The sequence below is a fragment of the Sus scrofa genome, chromosome 2 (genome assembly GCF_000003025.6).
Source record: "Sus scrofa isolate TJ Tabasco breed Duroc chromosome 2, Sscrofa11.1, whole genome shotgun sequence".
In the NCBI taxonomy this organism is placed as follows: domain Eukaryota; kingdom Metazoa; phylum Chordata; class Mammalia; order Artiodactyla; family Suidae; genus Sus; species Sus scrofa.
Genome location: NC_010444.4, coordinates 77,596,024 through 77,619,132, shown reverse-complemented (window position 1 = coordinate 77,619,132; position 23,109 = coordinate 77,596,024). Strand labels below are relative to the sequence as shown.

The following is a 23,109-nucleotide window of genomic DNA, read 5'->3' as shown; positions in this document are numbered from 1 at the left end:
GCGGGGCGCACTGGCCTCAAAAGGAGCTCACCCAGGTCCAGCGGAGCTGGTTTCTCCCGTTCGCGGCCTGGTACCCCTTGGGCTCACCCTGGTCCAGTGGGCTGGGGTGTTGGCGGAGGCCCCGTCTGCACCTGTGCACCGCCGAGCGGCACCTGGGCAGGTAAGCCTGGCGGTGAGGGGTCTTCCTTTCTGTTTCCTCTGGAGCCCGCGGGTTCCACCCTGGCCCTTCCTTTGGCTGTGAGACTGCCCCTTGCTGGGTTCACAGCCCCCTGGAGAACAGAAGAGGCCCCACAGATCCCCGCTAAGCTCTACAGAGACACCGGTCCCTGGGAAAGGGGTGGGAACACAGGGAGGCAGCATTTATGGGTGCTACCATCCCACTTGTGTCTCCCAGTGTGATCTAGGGGAGCCAGGACCCCTCCGGGCCTTGGTTTGTCCATCTGTCCAGCGGGCTGTATGAACCCTGAGGGGACAGCCACATCTACCAGGCTCCCGCCCGACATGCTGGGTGGTCCAGCCTCTGCCCTTTGGGGGCCCTGGTTCCCCTGCTGCGAGCAGTCAGGGAGTACTATCATGGGGAGGGGGCTCAGGTTCAAAGCCCAGCCCCACTGCTGACACTCTGCCCTTAGGGGGAACTGGAAAATTCCTGTGGCTCACTTTCTATATTTGCAAAAGCTGGATCTAGGGAACTATAGGGGTGTTGGGAGGAGAAAAGGAGGCCATGTACCCCAGGTTTGACAAGTCTGCCACATTTACACACACTATCATTCTGGACTTGTCCTCAAATCCCCCCACCTTGGGGCAAATGAGCTGGAGGCCCATTTGATGGAAGAAGAGATATGTTTGTAGGGGACCCAAAGTCAGCAGAGGGGCAGAGCAGGACAGAGCCCTAGCCTGGGGTACGAAAGCCCCATCTGTGTCCCCTCCCCGTAGACTGACTGCTGTGCCCCATGGCCCATTTGCTTTGCAGACCCTGGGCTGGCAGGTGCTCTGCCCCCGACCAGGAATCAGGCAGGACAGGGAGTTCCTGTCTTGGCTCAGTGGTTAACGAATCCGACTGAACCATGAGGTTGCGGGTTTGATCCCTGGCCTCGCTCAGTGGGTTAAGGATCTGGCATTGCCGTGAGCTGTGGTGTAGGTCACAGACACGGCTCAGATCTGGTGTTGCTGTGGCTCTGGCGTAGGCTGGCGGCTACAGCTTGGATTCGACCCCTAGCCTGGGAACCTCCATACACTGCGGCAGCTGCCCTAGAAATGGCAAATAGACAAAAAAGAATCAGGCAGGACAGCTGAGCGCCTGGGGCGACCTGCCACCAGTCTCCAGCCTCAGTGGGCCTGGCCTGGCCCATCCCAGTGTTTTCTGGCACCTTTGGTGTTCTCGTTTGGTCCTTTATGTAGAAGCGGGCTGGGGGATCCTCCCAGCCCTGTGACCCCCTTCCCCCCAGCTCAGAAGGGTTAAGTGGGATTTGAACCCAGGCCCAGCTGAACCCCCAGAGACTAGGAAGCCAGGCTTCTCCCAGAAGGAGTTCTCTGGGGAAATGGCCCCAAAGGGTGGGGTGGACTGGAATGAGCCAGGCGGCCCACTGGGGCTTCAGAATTGGACTCTGCTGAGAAACAGCAGCTGGTTCATAGAACTGCTGGGTGAGCCTGAGCAGTTCTGAGAGGTGGTGTCAGGGCCAGACTCAGCTCCTCCTGCTCTGTGCGCTGGGGGCCCTGGGGGCCGAGGGGCAGGGCGCAGTGGGCGTGGTGCCTGCCCAGCACTCAGCCAGCGTCATCTTTCTCCTCCTCTGGACTTTGTCTGGAGCCCAGGTGGGGCCTGGGGGGGAGAGGGCACACCTGCTTCCCAGGGCGGGGCCCTGTCCCCTGGCAACCTGGGGCAGAGCAGGCTGGGAGGTCTCTGTGCTGTCCACACGGAGCCAGGCTTAGAGGTTGTTACAGGTGGAGAGCCAGCAGGTGAGGGCCAGGCAAGTGTCCCATGTGGGGTGGGGTCTGCTTTGGCATGGGATTTTGTGTGCCAGGGGCCCCATCTGGTCAGCTGGGGGGCTGTCAAGGGGAAGGGAGGGAGCCCCCATCACCAGCCCTTCCCCACCCCATTTCTCCTGGGCCCAGTGAGGCCCCAGGGGCTGGGGGGGGGCCTCCCCTTCCTCCACCCCCAGGCTGGCTCCAAGGCCTGAATCAAGTCCTTTTTACTCCGTACCTGCCCAGGGGAGCAGAGGCCTGTTATGAACCTTGCTGGGGTCCCGGTCCCCACCTTGGGCTTCAGGCCCCCAAATCTGAACCCAGACCCTCTAATGCATCCCAGGGCCAGAGGCACAGCACCCTCCCCAGCCCCCCACTGCTCCAGGGATTCTGGAGTTTTCTGGAGAGATGCTTATCAGCACCAGCAGAGTCTGGCTTGGGGAGCCTTGAGCTGCCTGCCCCCCACACACACCATGGGCTCACAGGAGGTGGTAAGACAGTCTCAGCGTGTGGGGGTGTCTAGCCTCGGAGAGGATGGCTGGGATCCCATGGGGCCGGGCAGAAACTGACCCAGTGTCCAGGGGTGTCAGGGGCCTGGGGCTCTGCCCAGCTAGGGTCCCAGGGACTGTGCCCCAGGGGATGGAAGAGACCCCTTGGAGCCCCTCCCTACTGGGTGGCCGACCCAGCCCTGGGCTCCTACAGCAGACCTTTGCCTGAGGGCTGGAAGCCAGTTGAGGCAATGAGGAAGCAGGTGTGTGGAAACAGGGGCCATAAATTCAGTTTCAGTTTGGTATCCACAAGGTGCACAGCAGGGCTGGGAAGGAGAAATCCAGGGGGCCTTCCCAGAGAGGAGGAGCCTGACGGGGCTTGAGGGCTCAGGCTTCGGCACCTGTTGCTCCATCCCTCACTCTGTGAGGTCCTCATCTCTCTGGGCCTTGGTTTCCTTTGCTGTAAGCTGGGGACAAGAATGGCCCCCTCATCACAGGCTCTTACAAGAAGCAAACAAGGAGGCAGGAGGCTTTGATGGATAGATTGACACATTTGCATGGCGCCTCCGAGGGCTCCTACATCAGTCTTCCCTACTGGGGTTTCTCTGCCCCAGGCTTGGGCTCAGGCCTCCTTGCTCCTCCCCAGGCCCTGTGGGGGTGGGGATGGGGGCTGCCATGTCCCATTTTACAGAAGGGGAGACAGGCTTTGCAGGAGGGAATGCCTGCCCAAGGGTCACTCTGTGATCAGTGGTGGCTCTAGGTTTAAATAGTAATATCACAGTGACAGCATTTATCTAGCACCTACTCTACACCAGGCACAGGACTGAATTTCTGTGGCAGCCCTTTCACGGCGGTCACTGCATGCTCTGCCCCATCCTGAAGGCCAGAGGGGAGTGGAGACTGACCAGGGACCAAGCCAGTGGGGCCCTGGGGCCTTGAGCCTTGCCCTGGCCTCAGTGAATCACCCAGGAGGAATGACCTGGGGAGGGAGTGGTGCCCTCAACCTTGCCCCACCCGCCAGGAGACCCGATACCCTCTGGGTGTGCAGTTCGCCACCCCCCACCTGAGTTAATGTCCTATGTGGCTTATAAACCCTCCTGGGTGAGCCTCCAGCCACTCACAAGGCCAACACTCCTGTGTCACCTCTGCCACACCCCACCCCAGGGCCCCTGGTGTGGGGACTGGAAGGAAACAGACCTGCCCAGCCCCTTGAGGGGGGGCTCAGGACGGGGGGGCAGACCACAAGAGGCAGGCATCCAGGCCAGAATGTGGGCTCTGAGGACCAGAGTGAGACCACAGCTTGTTCAGCAGCTTTTATTAAGTGCCCGCTGTGTACCCAACCCTGGGCTGTGGGACAGGATGCTTATACCTAGGTCCCTGCCAGGGAGAGGGTCCTACTGATACCTTCAGACTGAGGAGGCAGGTCTTAAATAACCTTCTTCCTCTTTCAGAGATGCGTGCATCCCCATGGGGCCTGTGGGGTCACTGGGATAGAGGTTCAGCCAAGCCTGCTTGTTTTTTGTTTGTTAAAGGGCCACACCCTGGAAGTTCCCAGGCTAGGGGTTGAATCAGAGTTACAGCCGCTGGCCTATACCACAGCCACAGCAACTCAGGATCCCAGCCACATCTGTGACCTACACCACAGCTCACAGCAATACCAGATCCCTAACCCACTGAGTAAGTCCAGGAATCGAACCCACATCCTCATGGATAGTAGTCAGATTGGTTTCCGCTGAGCCATGATGGGAACTCCCAAGCCTACTTGTTTTAAATACTGTTTTCCTAATTATGAGTTAGACGGATTGGGTGATACTAATGGGTTAGTTGTAACACGGTTCCCCATTATAGAGACCCTCAGGGAGGGTCTGCATTTTTCTTTTTTTCTTTTTTCACCACCCTACTGCATATGGAATTACTGGGCCGCAGTTGCAACCTAGCCATGGCAATGCCAGGGATTGAACTTGTGTCCCATCGCTCCTGAAACACCACCGAACTGTTGCGCCACGGTGGGAACGCCTATATTTTTCTTTAAAAAAAAAAATACATTTAGGAGTTTCTGTTGTGATTCAGTGGGTTAAGAACCTGACATAATGTCAAGGGTTTGATTCCTGGCCTCGCTCAGTGGGTTTAAGGATCCAGCATTGCCCTGAGCTGTGGTGTAGGTCGCAGATTCAGCTCAGATCTCGTGTGGCTGTGGCTCTGGTGTAGGCCAGCAGCTGCAGCTCCGATTTGACCCCTAGCCTGGAACTTTCATATGCCACAGGTATAGCCCTAAAAAGAAAACAAAAAACGAAAAATAAAACAAAGCAAAACAAACCAACCCTCCCCCAAACTACAGTTAGCTTTTATAAACAAGTTGGCGTAAAAAGGCATCAATATACCCATAGTTGTGGGGGCCCCAGGGGCCCAAGGAGAGGGCAAGGACTGCCCCCCTTCCTTTCCTTGGCTGTAAAAAGGTGATGCCACAATGCTGAGCAAGTGCATGGGAGATACTCAGGCCAGAGGGCAGGGACGAGCTGGGGGCTCCCTGGAGGAGGTGTCATGTGGGTTGCAGCAAAAAAAGCTATGCAGGTGCAGAAATGAGGGTCCTCCAGGCAGAGGGAGGAGGAGGTTGGGACTTGGAGGTCTGGCACCTGGAGAGCTTAGGGGTCTGAGCTAAAGCCAGGTGGTGAGATTGGGTGCTCTGGAGAGGGTGTGAGGGTACTGTTCTGGAGATGCCAGGAGCCTTGGAGATGTGACAGCAGGTACCTGGCCTTGGTGAAGGCTCCTGGAGCTGTGCTCAGACAGCTCAGGAGTGGGGGCTGGGCCCCCTGGGGCACTGCCTGGCCCAGGGCGTTGCCTGGCCCAGGAGGACAAGGTCCAAGGCGCTCCCTAGCCCATCCTGGCTTTATGGCGCTGAGGTGGGGGATTGTCTTGATGGGAGGAAGTGTCCCACTGGACAGGTGCAGGGAAAGGAACCAGGATGTGGGAGTCTCTGCCCGTCACCACCCTGCTCTGGGCCTCAGCTTCCCCACGGACATCCCTCAGCAAGGGCAAGCCCACAGGGACCTTCTGTAAACATCAGATGAAAAAAAGCACAGAAGGAACCTCAGTGTGTGTTTCCCCTGGGAGACAAGCTGTCTGGGGGTGGTGCTGGGTTGACATGGAGAGCTGGGTAGGAGAAGAGAGGAAGGAGCAGGGTAGCAAGGAGCTCAGGTTGTACCAAGTCCGGGATATGAGGTGGGAGGGGTGCCTGCCAGTGTTAGAAGCACAGGAGGCAAGTTGCTGGGTCAGTACAGGGGCTCTCAGGGATTCAGGTGTGGCTGGATCCAGGAGCTCAAACAATGTTTTTAGGATGCTGTGTTGAGGTTAGCAGTGCTCTTAAGCATGCTCTGTCCACAAGGGGACACATGGTTTCCCAACAGTTCTTGGCTGCATACCACCAGCCTAACAAACCCAGCGGAAGAGGGTCCAATTTTCCAGAATGATTGCAAAGTTAATTGTGAAATCCAAGGATTTCACGTACTTGGCTGGATTGGGTCACATTTCCATCCCTGAGTCAGTCACAGAGGTCAGAGGGTGGAATGCTCTGACTGGCAGGGCTGGGTCACTTGCGCTTCCCTGAGCTAATCACAGAGGCCACCTGGGCAGGACTTTGCCCTCAGAGGACTGAGAATCATCCCTCTCCCTAAGTTTTCTGACGTGGTGGCTGAATTGTCCTTCTCCTCCTCAGTCAACCCAGACCATCTACACTCTGGGAAACTGTGGTGCACGGAGACCCCCAGAACATGGACCGAGTGACCAGATACCCCATCTTCAGCATCCCCCACTCACCCCGTGTGGCTGGTGTGGCCTTTGATGACGGGGACACCAGCTACACGTTCGAGCTGGTGGGTGTGGCCAGTGGCTGGGGCCAGGACAAGCCGCAGGCATGGCCCGCTGACCACGAGGCCTCACTGGAAATGGCGTGGACAGAGAGGTCGCACGGCCCGCAAGCCTTCACTGCGCAGCCACCCCCATGGCCGGAGGATGACGAAGACGAGGAGGTGAAAGCCTGCCACCTGGAGGCCCAGCACGTTCCACCCCGGCGGCCCTGGGACCTGGAGCAGGAGCGCCGGCTGGTCATCCAGGACCAGGCCGTCAGGAGGAGTGACACGGTGGCCACGCTTCACTTCCATGGGGAGCCCAGGACCCCCAACCTCCTGCCGTCCACAGCCCTGGAGGAGAATGGGATTGACCGCGAGCAGATTGACTTCCTGGCCGTCAGGCAGCAGTTTCTGAGCCTGGAGCAGGCGAACCCGCCCCCCGGGGTGGCCCACGTGAATGTGGGGGCCCCTCGGAACACGCCACCTGGGGCATCCCAAGGGAATGCAGGGGCCCCTCGGAACCCCCCACCTGGGGTGACCCAGGCCTCCAAAGCCTGGAAGGGGCTGCCCCTGGCCAATGGGTATGTGGTCCCAGTCAAGCCCCAAGCAAAGGAGGTGGTCATGGAAGAGAAGAGGGTCCACAGTTTGCCCACCAGGTCTGGCGTCCCAGCCGTGGATGACCGTGGTTCCCAGGCCCGAGACCGGTCCCCAGAGCCCCCCAAGGAGACGCCCATTGAGCGGGAGATCCGGCTGGCCCAGGAGCGGGAGGCGGACCTCCGAGCACAGAGGGGGCTGCAGCAGGCGGCCGGCCACCAGGAGCTGGTGGAGATCCCGGCCAGGCCGCTGCTGAACAGAGTGAACCTGGCTGTGGGGCCGTGGCGGGACAGGGGGCGCCCATCACTCTACATGCAGCGGGACATTGCCCAGGAGTCACAGCGTGAGGAGGACCACCGGCGGGAGGGCCTGCAGGTGGGCCGGGCATCCACGCCCGATGGGTTCTCTGAGGGCCCCCAGCCTCCACTCAGGAGGGCCCACAGCTCAGACTCCATCCTGGGCCCCGCCCCAGATGCCCGCGCGGCCAGCCCCACTCCAGAGGTGAGGAAGGTGAACCGCATCCCACCGGATGCCTACCAGCCATACCTGAGCCCCCAGAAGCCCGCAGGAGAACTCCCAGTCTTCTGCACCTATGGCAAGCCCAGCGGTCTCTCTGCAGGTGAGACCAGGGCTGTGGGCTCTCCGAAGGCCACACAGTCTCCAAGGCATCCCTCAGAATCCTCTGGCACAAAGCAGGAGCCCCCCCGCCAACCCCTGCCCACCAGCGGGAGTGTCGTGCGATGGAAGTACTTTCGCCTGCGTCCCCTGCGCTTCAGGGTCCCCAGTGAGCCTGAGAAAGCTGAGGCCCCCCGAGTGTGGGGCTGGGAGGTGGCTGGGGCACCAGCCTTGAGGCTGCAGAAGTCCCAGTCGTCTGAGCTGCTGGAGAGGGAGGTGGAAAGTGTCCTGCGGCGGGAGCGGGAAGTAGCCGAGGAGCGGCGGAGTGCTCTGTACCCTGAGGTCTTCTCCCCAACTCCAGATGAGTACTGTGACCAAGATTCTAGGAGCTCCTCTGGGCCATCTGGTGAGGAGGGTCCTGGGGATGGCTGCTTTGCTCCAGTCTCAGAGGTTGGGGTAGAGGAGAGTGGGGAGGAAGGATGTGGCGGGGGGAGAGGTGTGGGGACATCTGGGGGACTTTGTCTGCTCCCCCAGTTGGCTGGTCCTGTTTGCCTGTCCATCTGCCTCAGTGGTAGATTTTTGGAGTAAGATGTCACTTTTGCCTTGGACTTTTTGCTTTATGGATTTGGACACTATGTTGTTAGACGCACACAGTTTACAAATGTTCTAACCTCCTCTAGGTCAATTACTCCTTTTTGCTAAATATCCCCCATGTCACCTTTTTTTTGTTTGTTTTTTTTTTTTTTTGGCTTTTTAGGGCCATGCCTGCAGCACATGGAAATTCCCAGGCCAGGGGTTGAACTGGAGCTACAGCCGCCGACCTACACCACAGCCACAGCAACCTACACCACAGCTCATGGCAACACTGTATCCTTAACCCACTGAGTGAGGCCAGGGATCTAACCCATAATATCATGGTTACTAGTTGGATTCATTTCCGCTGCACCACAATGGGAACTCCCCCACCCCATGTCACTTTAAATGTGCTTCTCCTTGCATGGTCAGTCCATCTGTCTACCCACTTCCCCCAGACTGGCTATTTTCTTTTTTTTTAAATAATTTTATTTTCATTTTTTTTGTCTTTTTGCTATTTCTTGGGCCGCTCCCACGGCATATGGAGGTTCCCAAACTAGGGGTCCAATCGGAGCCGTAGCCACCAGCCTACACCAGAGCCACAGCAACGCAGGATCCGAGCCGCGTCTGCGACCTACACCACAGCTCACAGCAACGCCAGATCGTTAACCCACTGAGCAAGGGCAGGGACCGAACCCGCAACTTCATGGTTCTTAGTCGGATTTGTTAACCACTGCGCCACGACGGGAACTCCCAGACTGGCTATTTTCTTTCTTTTTTTCTTTCCCTCCCTCCCTCCCTCCCTCCCTCTCTCCCTCTCTCCCTCTCTCTCTCTCTCTCTCTCTTTCTTTCTTTCCTTCCCCCTCCCTCCCTCCCTCCTTCCTTCCTTCTTTCTTTCATCTATTTATCTATGGATCTATCAGTTTTTTCAAACTGCTGTCTGCTCTGTCTGTCCATTCACCCATCTCTCTCTCTCTCTTTCTTTTTTTTTTTTTTTTTTTTTTTTTTTTGGCTTTTTGCCTTTTCTAGAGCTGTTCCCGCGGCATATGGAGGTTCCCAGGCTAGGGGTCTAATTGGAGCTGTAGATGCCGGCCTACATCAGAGCCACAGCAGTGAGATCCGAGCTGCGTCTGTGACCTACACCACAGCTCACGGCAACGCCGGATCCTTAACCCACTGAGCAAGGCCAGGGACCGAACCCGAAACCTCATGGTTCCTAGTTGGATTCATTAACCACTACGCCACAATGGGAACTTCCATTCACCCATTTCTTAAACTTGTCCAGCCTCTTAGCCAGAGATGCTGTGTCTCTCACACTGGGATATGACAGGTGTCTGCCCTCAGGAGACTCTGGGACCCTCCCTAATACCCCTTCCTCCCCCCGCTACCCCCCAGGCATCACCGGCAGCTATTCGGTGTCTGAGTCACACTTTTTCACCCCCATCCACCTGCATCCGGGACAGACATGGACAGCAGAAGCCCCAGCCGAGGCTGCTCCTTGGCAGAGAAGGAAGAAAGAGCAGTGGGTGAGTCTCGAGCCCTGCCCTCCCCTTACAGGCCTGGCCAAGGACTGACACAACCCAGTAGGGCCATGGAGGGTAGGGCAAGGCTGGAGCATGATCTGGGTGTGAGTCCTTCCTCCCTCACTGCCCCACTGGTGACCGAGCTTCCCTGTCCCACGTACAGAGGCACTGAGTGGATAAATGGTGTTTCTTCATGTCTGGGTCATCTAAGCAGGGACCCACCATGAAGCTCTTCCCAGAGCCAAAGGCAGAGGGTGAGCTCTGCCTGGGTAGGGAGAGCAGTGGCAGTCTCTAAAATCACCCTTATTGTTTGCATGTGTTTGTTACCATCATGGTTATTGCTGGCTATTATCCACATGTCACATGGGATGTCCCATGATGCTCTAGGTACTGTGCCATTAACATCCTGGAGGGATAGTTTGTCACCCATTTTTTGGAGAAAGCCAGAGTGCCACATGCCCAGAGTCATATAGCCCGAGTTTCCAAGCCAGGACTGGAACCCAGGCCTGGGCTCAAAACCCTGCATTTGTAACCGTGAGGCCCCCTTCCTCCTGGGCAAACAGCTTTGACACCACGGAGAATCACACCAGCCAGGGGCTCACCACCTGGTGTTCACAGTCTGGCCTGCAGAGTGGAGCCCAGGGACCCAGAGGCAAGTTCCAGCCCTGCCGCTTGCCAGCTGTGTGATGGGCAAGTCCCTGGCTCTCCCTGTCCCTCAGTCTCCTCCTCTGCCAAAGGAGCGTGATAGTAAAAACAGCCCCCTTTGAATCTTAGGGTAGGGCATGGCCGTAGCAGGAGCTTCGTAAGCATCAATTGTGTTCATTGCAATGATGATATTTACAAAGAGAAATTAGCTGCCTATGATGGACCAAGACTTTACTGAGGGGAACAGCATGAGGGAACAGGGAACAGCATGGTGGGTGGCTTTAAGTATGGGATGATCAAGGGGCACTTGGGGGGACAGTGGGCTGTCCCTTCTACCCCCCATGATGGAAGGGGCTGTGCATTGAGCCCAGGTGGGGTCTGGGCTGGGACGGGGTAGAAGGTCCTGGGGCTGACATATGTTTCTTTCCTGTAGTATGCTGGCATCAAACCCTTGGACCACGTCAACTTAGAGGTGAGCGTGCTCATGGGGGCGAGGGCCCGAGCCTTTCCCTCCTACATCTGTACTCCCTGCCCCATTGCATCAGGGCCATCAGAAGTCTTTCTTCTGGGTGTAGGACTTTCCTGGGTATCTCTTTGATTGAGAGTGTCTGCCAGAGGTGCTGTGATCTGCTTTTGATACCTGCCAGGGATACAGATTATGGAAAGGGGTTCTGCATGCCACCTCTTTACTGATTTTTTTTTGAGTCAACAAGGGCATTTTCTTTGAGATAAGTGTTCATCTGGGAGAGGGAGAAAGCCAGCTACTTCAGTAGATTTGTGGAATACATTTGTATCCCTCTCTGAACTGAGTCCAAAATACCAGACCTGGGCATTTTCCCTGCTATGGAGCTCAGCATGAGTTAGCACATTCCTTGGTGCTATTACTAGGGGTTGAGGGTCTGAAATAGAGGAGGGGATGGTCCTGCTTTACCCCTGATCTAGGCCTCTCCTATGAGTTAGCAGTGGGAGGAGATGTTCGGGAGGCTAGGACCCTGATGGGAAGTGCCCCATCTTGCAGATCCTTGAAGCCACGCGGGTGACCCGCCACAAGAATGCCATGGCGGAGCGCTGGGAAGCAGGCATCTACGCCAGCGAGGACGAGGACTGAGCCTGGGGCCAGCTGCCTGCCCCTGTCCTGCTCTGGCCCCACAGGAACTGCCAGGACCTGCCAAGGCCCCAACTGGACACTCTTTAAATCCAGTTCTGGGGACCACAGATCTCATGCCAACAATCCCAAGGCTGGATACACTTCTGGGCTCAAGGGCTTTCTTTTCTGTTTGTCTTTTCCCGGGAAATTGGTGTGCTTTCTGGGTCTAAGGCTGGGAATGACCCTTTCTGCTCCTACGACTTTGCCAAATGCTCTTGGGTCCGGAAAGGAATGAGACCAGCTCTCCCACCTCCAGATGTAATTGTTCCTGCTGGTCTGAGAGGGGAGACCCTTGATTCCTCCCTCTGGGGAGTCCCAGTCTGACAGGGGAGGCCTGCCCTGCTCCAGCCCCAGGAAACCTCCAGTCTGAGGGAGGAGGCCTGAGTGCCCAATCTGAGGGCCTTCCTGCCACCCTGTGGCCCCCTCCATGGCACATCAGCACAGCTCTGGCAATAGAGGGTCCCATGGGGACAGCCCCGGGCAGAGAAAAGGGCTCGACTTGGGGACAGAACCGGGTCATTCTGCTCCATGAAATAAAGTGGCTGTGTGCTGCCCCCAGCCCTGAGCCTCGTTTCTCTCAGTGACATCACTGCCCCCACCCCCCAGCTTCTGGCTGTCACATCCCCATTCCCAGTGCAGCATGTAGAAGGTGCTCAAGCGGTGCCTGTCCTGTGTGAGCAAGTGACTGTCTTCAGTAGCACCAGGCCCAGCTTTCCCACATGGCCTGGCCAGTCCCACTTGGCTCTTAGTAAGCCCTTGTGGTCTCCGGCCTCTTATGGTCTCGGGGTGCACAGAGGCGTCATTAATTGGGCACCACATGTATACCAGGCAAACAGCAGTGCAGAGCATTCTGGGCGAGGCTGGGGTCCCTGCACCCAAATCCAGTTCTGCTGCCCCTGCTGTTTGGTTGAGGGGTTTCTCCAGCTGCCCTGCCTCCATTTCCCCACCACATGGCAACAGTGATGGGACCACTCGCCCTTACTCCCACCCTGGGGACAGAGGTGAAGCTCTGGCACCTGGGACCTTGACCCCAGACTGACCTCCACAGCAGACCTCCTCCTCCACACCTGCCTCAGCCTCCAGGCTCCCCACCCGCTGGGAACCACTGGTGACACCCACCCTGGCAAGGCCTGTCTCCTTCTGCTGCCCCTAGCCACCTCCTCCTTACAGCTCCTTCTGCAGCTGCCACGAAACCGCCACAGCTATTTTAAGAGCTCCGTCTTGAAAATGGCCCACGCCGGGCCCGGGAGGCAGGCGCAGGCCCGAAATAGCTGAGGCAGGGGCAGTGCTGTGGGGCCCCAAGGGCATCCGGAGCAAGAAGGCAGGCGAGGCCGAGAGAGCGGGGCTGTGTCGGGCAGAACATAGAGTCTGAGGAAGGAGGCAACGTCTGTGTCCAGGGGGAGAGCCTGGGCCTTGCATGCCCCTTGGTGGCCAAGCTCGGCCTTTTCTCCAAGGTTCTGGCAGTGCTGCTCCAGCCCCAAGCACCAACGGCCCTTTAGCAAAGCAGCTTTGGAGCCTCAGATACAACCTGTCTGATTCTCGCCCAGCCCTCTGCCATCTCCCACCACATCCTCCCCCGCCCCCCTCCCCAGGGCCACTGGGCCCCTCCCCATCCCGCTGCTCGCTGCTTGAGGGATCTGGGAGTCTCCTGGGGCAGCTGGCTCAAGCCACCTCACACAGGTGGCTTAAAACAGCACTGATTTGTTCTCTGACAGTCCTGGAGCTCAGCACTCAGACACGGGGCCCCTTCCTCCATCCTCACAGCCAGCAGCATGGCATCTCCTGTCTCACTCTGCCTCTGACTCTCCTGCGTCCCTCTTATGAGGACTTGGTGATGACACTGGGCCCCCAGGAATCCAGAACCATCACCATCTCAGGAGCCTTCACCTATCCCACCTGCAGTGTCCCCTCTGCCGCATGAAGTGACACAACCAGAGGTCCCAGTTCCAGGATGTGGGCATCTTTAGGGGCTGTTATTCTGCTGACGGGACATAGAAAGACGAATGATTCCACTCCCAGGAGGTCCCTGAAGGAGTCCGATCCACAGAGACAGGAAGTAGATGGCGGGGCAGGGACTGGGGGAGGGGTGGGAAGTCAGCGTTTCATGGGGACAGAGTTTCTGTCTGGGGAGGTGAGAAAGTTCTGGAGATGATGGTGGGGCTGGTCACATGTCGATGTGAATGTGCTCACTGCCAATGTGAAGACGGTCAATTTGATGTTATGTATATTTTACCACAATTCTTTAAAAAGAAAGAGGAGTTCCTGTTGTGGCACAGTGGAAACAAATCTGACTAGGAACGATGAGGTTGAGGGTTCAGTCCCTGGCCTTGCTCAGTGGGTTAAGGATCTAGCAGTTGCCATGAGCTGTGGTGTAGGTTGCAGATGCAGCTTGGATCCCATGTGGCTGTGGTGTAGGCCAGCAGCTGTAGCTCAGATTCTACCCCTAGCCTGGGAACCTCCATATACCATGGGTGCGGGCCTAAAAAGCGAAAAAGAAAATGAAAAGGATTCTCTCTGGAAGGCCTCAGAAGGCCCTTGGGAACGATCCAGGGAGTCTACCGTCTACTGGCTTAAAAACATGAGGAGTGTCCCCAAAAGTGCAGTGTCCTTGAAATTCCTGATTCATACCGACTTTCGGTGAGACCAGTGGAAACTTCTTGTTTTGATGACTCACTTTTTGCTGGATTCTACTCCCAGGGCTGTGCCCTTAGAGATTGGAAAGAGAACTCTATCCACCTGCCAGGCTGGCATCCCAGAAGCCGCCGGAGGGAGAGAGGTTTAGATGAATTCTTAGCATGATTCTCAAAGGTGGGAGGGCCGAAGGGTCTGTCTGAACAGAGGGACTTCGGGGCCGTCTCCAAGGACAAAGTGGAGACAGCCACGTTGGCAGGTCCCGAGGCCACTCATTCTTTCCTTGTTTCCTCCCAGATCGGGGTATTATGATCTGGGAGGGCAAGGAGTTCTTTCGAAGGCCATTAGAAAGGCTGAAATATAAAACGAGTTTCCAGCTGAAAAGCCAGAACCCTTCCTCTCTCTCAGCATTTTTCCCCTACTCCTCTGGCGGCATCGCTCCTACTTAGTTAACTCCTGCAGGACCAGGTAGGGGTCAAAGTCCCAGAGCCAGGCCACCACTCTGGGCTCTGGTGCTCACGACCTGAGCATATCTGTCATCTTCCTCCATGTGACAACCAGCCCAGCCTTCAGTGTTCCAACTGTACCTGCCAGGAGCTGTGGTCATCCATGGGGATGCTGCTAGCTCTGGGGGACCCCCACCCACTCACACATCTGGATTCAGGGCTGCCATCAGCCGCGGTGGCAGGGGGAGGGTTGTGAGATAAAACTCAGACACCTGGTTACATTTGAAAATCAGGTCATCTGTGAATAATTTTTTCAGTGTTTAAGTATACCCCATGCAATATTTAGGGCATACTTAGGCTTTAAAAAAATCTCTCATTGTTGGAGTTCACTGGTGGCCTAGCGGTTAGGGATCCACTATTGTCCCTGCCATGGCACGGGTTCGATCCCTGGCCCGGGAGCTTCTGCCTGCCATGAACGCAGCCCCCCAAAAAATCACTCATTGTTTATCTGAAGGACAAAGGTAAGTGGGTGTCCTGCGTTTGTGTCTGCTGAGTCTGACTGCCCTGGATGGGGTGCCATGGCCGGGTCTTGGCCAGGCTGGCCGGCTCTTCTGGGAGGAGCTTACAGGAGTCCTGGGCACAGCAGGAGAGGGGGGTTCCAAGCACAGCCTTTTCAGATGCTTGCATCTCACATCACCTTTTTTGCTGTCCCTCCAGCCAGCGCCAGCACCAGGTGCGTGACCAGCCCTGAGTCAGGACAGACAAGGGACTGCGAGGCTGGGCAGTGATGGGCACAACCTCCAGCTGCAGGGCAGGTGGACTGTGTGTCATCCTGCTCCCTGGAGGCAATGGGCAACACGGAAAACGTTCGGACACCCAGCCCAGAGGCTGCAGGTCCAGCTGTGACGCTTGGGGACATGCCGGTGCTCCTGGACAAGGAGCCTCAGGTGTGAGGGAGAAAAAGGGCAACACCTCCCTGCCTGGTATCAACTCCTCCCTGAGCCTGGGGCACCCAGGCCTTTTGGAAAAGGAGGAGGTCCACCCTGCTGCAGGAGGAATCGTCCTAAGGCCCTGATTGCAGAGGGAAGAGGTCCAGGGCGTGAGTCACAGAGAACTCCACCCACTGTCCTTGGTCACAGCTGGTGGTCCTGTTCATAAAGACAGGTCAAGAGTAGTGCTCGTGAGCTCAGCCCAGTTGTGAGCCTGGACGGAGGGATGTGTTCACGTGTAGCTTAAAGATGGGACACTGATTATTGCAGAAAAGAACCTTTGGACAGACTGGCTGAATTAGCGTTTGCAGAAACACAGATGAACCCATCTGGCTGCTTTGAAAACACCCATTTATTTTCCCTTTTCTTTTCAGCCACACCCATGGTATGTGGAAGTTCCTGGGTCAGAGATCATTCTGGTGCCACAGCAGTGACAATGCTGTCGCCCCTCCCTATTTTCCCACAGTTTCTGATGGGTGGAAGGCAAGTACAGTGTGCCTGGGTCCTCTGCTCAGGGTCCTCCGCTCAGGGTCCTCCAGGCTACAATTAAGATGTTGGCTGGAGAGTTCCCTGGTGGCACAGTGGATTAAGGATCTGGCATTGTCACTGCAGTGGCTTAGGTTGCTGCTGTGGCACAGATTCAATCTCTGGGCCAGGAACTGCCACATGACTCAGGCATGGCCAAGAGAAAAAAAAAAGATGTTGGCTGGGCTGCCTTCTCATCTGAAGACAATTGCTTCCAGGCTCTTTCATGGGTTAGCAGAATTATTTTCTTACATTTGTAGGACTAAGGTCCCAGTTACCTTGCTGGCCACCTCCCAGGTCTTTGCCGCAAAGTCCCCTCCACAAGCAGTTCAGCACATGGCTATTTGCCTTAATAAAAGACCTCCCTGATTAGGCCAGGCCCACCCATAATGTTCTCTCTTTTGATCAACTCAAAGTCAGCTGATGTGAGGGCCTTAACTACATCAGAAAAAGCCCTTCACCTTTACTACGTCCCGCCCACACTCAAGGGGGTTACACAAAGTGTGCACAATCCAGAATTCTAGCCATTTATGGGGGGACCTAGAGTGGGGTTTAGAGCATGGGTTCTGGTGTGAGCAGTTGGGTCTGAACTTTGTCCCCAGCTCCTTCTCGTCAGGTTATCATGAGTTAAACAGCCGCTGTCTCCCTTCCAACAAAGACAAAGTAACCTGTTCACTCACAGGCTGGGGGCAGATGAGACAAAAGGTTTGACAATTCTTCGCCCTTGACATCTCAACAGGCGGCAGGGGGCCAGATTCAGAACACAGGCTCCTCTTGGCCATCCATGTTTCATTTTTTCTCATTTTTAAGGAATTTGCCAACATTTAAAAATCAGGAAATTCTTATAAAAGTCTAGATCTCTCGCTTTTCTTGAGGAAGCCACACACAGCTGAGGATGGGGCAGCTCTGAGCAGATCCTTCGGGGAGAAGCCCTCCCACTGTGTTTCCCCATACGTCCCTGCCCCAAGAGAAGTGGAGAAACTGTAATCGAATAAAAATTAGTGTGGACCTGGAGTTCCCGTCATGGCTCAGTGGTTAATGAATCCGACTAGGAACCATAGGGTTGTGGGTTTGATCCCCGGCCTCGCTCAATGGGTTAAGGATCCGGCGTTGCCGTGAGCTGGGGTGTAGATCGCAGATGCAGCTTGGATCTCACGTTGCTGTGTCTCTGGCATAGGCTGGCGGCTACAGCTCCGATTAGACCCCTGGCCTGGGAACCTCCATATGCTGCGGGTGCGGCCTTAGGGAAAAAAAAAAAAATTAGTGTGGACTTTGGTGAGAGAAGTTAAAAAAGAAAGAAAAAGGAAATCCTCCTTTACATCTTTTTTAACACCCCAATCCCTGCCATGCTCCCTCCCCACATCTGCCTCTCAGTCTCAGACGGGGCAAGACCTGGACCTAGCAGCAAATTTCCAGCCCGTGCTTTCCAGCAGGACTGAATTCCAGGGTAAAAATCAGGCCTGAGCTCTGAGATTGCAGGGCCCCTGCATCCCACCTTTCTTTTCTTTTCTTTCTTTCTTTTTTCTTTTTTGCTATTTGGGGCCGCACCCGCGGCATATGGAGGTTCCCAGGCTGGGGTAGAATCGCAGCTGTAGCTGCTGGCCTACACGACAACCACAGCAAAGCAGGATCCAAGCCACATCAGCAACCTATACCATAGCTCACAGCAATGCCAGATCCTTAACCCAAGGCCAGGGATCGAACCCGAGTCCTCATGGATACTAGTCAGATTCATTTCTGCTGCACCACAACAGGAACTCCTGCACCCCACTTTTCAAAGGCAGTTGCTGTTATGGGTTAAATAAGCCCCCACCCCAAATTCACCTCCACTAGAAGCTCAGAATGTGACCTCATCCAGAAACAGTGTTTCTGCAGGTGCAATTCATTACACCAGACTCAGTCACTCGTTTAGGTGCGGCTCATGGAAGTTCCCAGGGCTGTAGCCGCCGGGCTATGCCATAGCCATAGCAACACCAGATCTGATCCATGTCTGCGACCTACACCACAGCTCATGGCAATGCCAGATCCTTAACCCAATGAACAGGCCAGGGATCAAACAACGCCTCCACATGGATACTAGTCAGGTTCATTACCACTGAGCCACGATGGGAACTACACTCTTTTTGTCTGTGTGTTTGTTTTGTTTTGTCTTGTTTTGGGCTGTGGTGCAGCATGTGGAAGTTCCTGGGCCAGGGATCAAAACCTCAACACAGCAGCAACCTGAGCCACACCAGTGACAATGCCAGATCCTCAACCCACTGCATCACCAGGGAACTCCACAAAAACCCTGCAAAGTAACAGTTACAGGCTCCAGAGATTAAATTCTAATATCTTGGGGGCCAGCATTCAGCCTATCATGGTTGTATATGAGGGAAGACACCAAATCCAGCTGTGTGGTAACATTCAACATCCAGGAGTTCCCGTCATGGCTCAGTAGTTAACGAACTTAGCTAGCATCCATGAAAATGCAGGTTCGATCCCTGGCCTTGTTCAGTGGGTTAAGGATCCAGCGTTGACATGAGCTGTGGTGTAGGTCTCAGACACTGCTCCGATCTGGCGTTGCTGAGGCTGTGGCAAAAGCCAGTGACTACAGCTCCGATTCAACACCTAGCCTGGGAACCTCCATAGGCCGTGGGTTCAGCCCTAAAAAGACAAAAGACAAAAAAAAAAAAAAATTCTAAATCCAAATAAACACAGAAGAGCTTTGTCTGCCCTCGGGATTTAAGTGATAAAGGAGTTCCCGTCATGGAGGAGTGGTTAACGAATCCGACTAGGAACCATGAGGTTGCGGGTTCGATCCCTGCCCTTGCTCAGTGGGTTAACGATCCGGTGTTGCCATGAGCTGTGGTGTAGGTTGCAGACGCGGCTCGGATCCTGCGTTGCTGTGGCTCTGGTGTAGGCTGGTGGCTACGGCTCCGATTGGACCCCTAGTTTGGGAACCTCCATATGCCGTGGGAGCGGCCCAAGAAATAGCAAAAAGGCAAAAAAAAAAAAAAAAGTAAAAGGATTTAAGTGATAAGAAAGCACTTCAGGGAGTTCCCGCTGTGCCGCAACAGGTTAAGATCTGGCTTTGTCTCTATGGTTGGATCCCCGGCCCAGTGCAGTGGATTAAAGGATGTGGCCTTGCCTCACCTGCGGTGTAGGTCGCAGGTGAGGCTCGGATTCAATTCCTGACCCAGGAACTTCCATATGGCAGGGGTGTGGCCATTAAAAAAAAAGGCACTAAAAAACAAACAAACAAAAAAAAAAGGCACTGCATCCAGAGATTAAAATCACAGTGGGTCTTATAATCAGTGACATCTCGGCTTTGGGGAAGTTGGGCATCTTGTGTAATCTCTTCAGTCCACAAGGCATTTTTCTGATATGGCCAGGAGAAATCAAGAGAGGTTCAATAACTCTCACAGAGTCAACACCAGTCATTGGCGGCTGTGTTTAGGGCTGAAGATGAACTTGGCAGCAGTCAAGGGCCTTGGGATTGCAAGGAAAAAAAAAAAAAAAAGGCTGAAGCAGGAGTTCCCATCGTGGCACAGAGGAAACGAATCTGACTAGGAACTATGAGGTTTCGGGTTCGATCCCTGGCCTCTCTCAGTGGGTTGAGGATCTGGTGTTGCTGTGGCGTAGGTCAGCAGCTGTAGCTCTGATTGGACCCTTGACCTGGGAAGCTCTATATGCCATAAGTGCGGCCCTAAAAAAAAAAAAAAAAAAGGCTGAAGAAAACTCAATTCGAATTGGCAATAGTAGGATATACTGGCTCACATAACTGAATAAAGTAGGACAGCTTCAGGCTCAGCTGGTTCCATACCCCAAACAGCATTCAAGTCCCAGCTCAAGTCTCCTCATCTGGAAGAAGAGGTAGGTAGTCTCCCTGCCAAGGTGGGGGTGGTTATGAGGGTTAGCAGACCCAGAGCACACCGTCAATGTGCTCTTGGTTTCTGTGGCCATTGACCAAGGGCATAAATAAATCCTTGCCAATTGGAGTCAGATGCTGATTTGAGGCTGAAGGGAGCAAATGCATGCTGCCACCAGAGGGCGGCAAAGCATCAACAATGCAGCACCAGGTGTAACCCAGCCCAAAAGAAACCTGCCTCTCTCCCCTATAATTGACAGGCTTTTTCCCAGAGTGCCTTGATGGCTCAGACTGAAGTAAACACAGCCCCTGAACCAGAGAATGCCCCTAGCATAGTGGAGGTAAGAAAGAGGGGAGCAGTGTGGACAGAGCTGCGCTGAGCCATATTAGACAGAGAAAAATTCTTGCTTTCTATACGCATGTGTTTTTATGTTTTGTCTTCTTTTTCAGCTGCACCCATGGCATATGGAAATTCCTGGCCTAAGGTTCAAATCTGAGCTGCTTTTGCCAAGTATGCCAGATTACTAACACACTGTGCCATAGCGGGAACTCCATTTTCATTTATTTATTTATTTATTTATTTGTCTTTTTTGTTGTTGTTGTTATTGTTGTTGTTGTTGCTATTTCTTGGGCCGCTCCCGCGGCATATGGAGGTTCCCAGGCTAGGGGTCGAATCAGAGCTGTAGCCACCGGCCTACACCAGAGCCACAGCAACGCAGGATCCGAGCCGTGTCTGCAACCTACACCACAGCTCATGGCATCGCCGGGTCGTTAACCCACTGAGCGAGGGCAGGGACCGAACCCGAAACCTCATGGTTCCTAGTCGGATTCGTTAACCACTGCGCCACGACGGGAACTCCTCATTTATTTTTAATTCTGTTTTTTTTTTGCTTTTTAGGGCCGCACCCGTGGCATGTGGAGGTTCCCAGGCTAGGGGTCAAACTGGAGCTACAGCTGCCAGCCTATACCACAGCCACAGCAATGCAGGATCTGAGCCATGTCTGCAATCTACACCACAGCTCACGGGCAATGCCAGATCCTTAACTCACTGAGTGAGGCAAGGGATCAAACCTGCAACCTCATGGTTCCTAGTCAGATTCGTTTCCACTGCACCACAACAGGAACTCCATTTTTAAATCTTTTAACGTTGCTTTTTCCCAGAACACTGAAGTAGCTGAAAAAAAATTAAGAATTGAAAAATAGGAGAGTTCCCATTGTGGCTCAGTGGGTTAAAAACCAGACATAGTGTCCATGAGGATGCAGCAGGTTGGAATCCTGGACTCCCTCAGTGGGTTAAGGATCCAGAGTTGCCACAAAGCTGTGGTGTAGGTGGCAGATGTGGCTTGGATCTGGTGTTGCGTTGCTGTGCCATAGGCCAGCAACTGGCCATTTGCATTTGACCCCTAGTCTTGGAGCTTCCATATGCTGCAGGTACGACCATAAAAGTGAAAAAAAGTTGAAAAGTAGGAGTATTAAAGCTCAGCGTTATTTCAAGCTCCCCCCCCCAATAGTTTAGGCTTAAGTATGCATATTTTATTTCTACTCTAAACAATGTACACTTTTATCCACAGTCCTGCTCCTGCAAAGTGCATTTCCCATCTTGGTTTCCTGCTTGGGATCTGCTAAGTGTCTAGAGAGAAAGCTCATCTGGCAAAGAACCTCTGGCCTCTCCAGAGAATTCAAGGGATGTCAAGGTAATATTTGGGGGGCTCCTGCACAGGTCAACACTGTGGGAACGTTGTCACACGAGGTTCAGAGGGAGGCAGAGTAGGGCTGATCAGGGAGCTTCCGAGAGAGACCCCATGCATTCCTCTCTCCCTCCACAACCTCTAGGGCTCCCTGGGGGCTGGAGGCCAAAGTCCACAAGCAGCACAGCCACCAGGCCATTCATTCATTCGCTTCTTCATTCATTCAAGCCTCCAAGGGCTGGACCAGCGGCAGGAAGTCATAGCAGCTGATCTTTGTGTGTCCTTAAGGGAACCCTTCTAAGACATTGGGATGTTGAGGCCTCAGAAACAGAACCCGGAGTTCCCATCGTGGCGCAGTGGTTAACGAATCCGACTAGGAACCATGAGGTTTCGGGTTCGGTCCCTGCCCTTGCTCAGTGGGTTAACGATCCGGTGTTGCCGTGAGCTGTGGTGTAGGCTGGCGGTGTAGGTCGCAGATGCGGCTCGGATCCTGCGTTGCTGTGGCTCTGGTGTAGGCTGGCGGCCACAGCTCCGATAAGACCCCTAGCCTGGGAACCTCCATATGCCGCCGGAGCGGCCCAAGAAATAGCAAAAAGACAAAAAAAAAAAAAGAAACAGAACCCACCCAGTGTTTGCCCCTCTGTAACCCCCATACAGGATGGATTCCAGCACCTCTCCCGACCATCGCCCCCACCATCCCTCCCCCCCATACCCCCACCATACCCCACCCCCCGACATTCCTTCCCTTCCACCACTCCCCCACCCCCACCATCATTTCTCCCCCCTAACCGCAACCCTTCCCTGATCAGCGCAGTCAGCTCCTTCCTGCTCTGCCGCTCCGCCCACGGCCTGTTCTCCCCCAGAGACACCAGAGGGCGCCCTTGAGCCCTGAGTGGGCTCGTCCAGCACCCCTGGCTCCTGCACTGCCTGCCCTGCGCTCCAAACACGTGCTCCTTCTTCTTCTAGCCCCAAAGCACCTGACCCCGGTGCCTTGCACGTGCTGGGCCCTCCCACTGCACCCTCGTCCTCAAATGCCCCCCTCCACTCAGTTCCTCACTATTATGTGGTAGTTGCCCAGCAAATACTGTTTGAACGACTGAGCCCATGGAGGCCCCACCCTGAGCCAGGGGTGCCCAGGTCTGGTGGGAAGTGCTGTAGGACTCCCGTGCACAATCTGGGTGCCCACCCCTAGCTATGTGTCCAGGAGGCCCCCCAGGCGTGAAGGCCCCACTCTGGGCTTGGGTCCTCCCTGCACTGAGCTCCTGGAGTAAAATGAGGCCACTGGTCTCGTTTCACCTCATTTGTCTGTGGATGTGTATGTTCTGGACGTTTCCCATCCATGGAATCCCACACTGTGTGTCCTTCTGTGTCTACTTCTCTCAGTGGGCATCATGGTCTCGAGGTCTGTCCACGTGGCAGAGAGTGTTGGTGCTTCCCGCCTCTTCACAGTGATGCTTGCATGTGTGGAGGGTCCTCACTGCTTATCTATCACCCACTGATGGGCATCTGGATTGTGTCCACTCTGGCTGTTGTGAACAGGTGTGGACGAGGGTTTTCTGACATACCTGTTCCAGCCCTTTTGGCCACCTACCCA

At 55.1% G+C, this 23,109-nt stretch overlaps 1 protein-coding gene across 2 annotated transcripts; it reads left to right on the top strand.

Moving 5' to 3' along the window:
• Positions 9 to 11,948, top strand: MISP (mitotic spindle positioning). 2 transcript variants are annotated; one of them, XM_021084291.1, is made up of 5 exons: positions 9 to 160; positions 6,160 to 7,907; positions 9,470 to 9,600; positions 10,676 to 10,714; positions 11,261 to 11,948. In XM_021084291.1, the coding sequence occupies exons 2-5, from the start codon at positions 6,215 to 6,217 to the stop codon at positions 11,348 to 11,350; spliced, it is 1,953 nt and encodes a 650-aa protein (XP_020939950.1). In that variant the 5' UTR covers positions 9 to 160; positions 6,160 to 6,214; the 3' UTR covers positions 11,351 to 11,948. The 2 variants fall into 2 exon arrangements, with proteins under 2 accessions (XP_020939950.1, XP_020939951.1); XM_021084292.1 differs by lacking the exon at positions 9 to 160 and adding an exon at positions 1,178 to 1,953.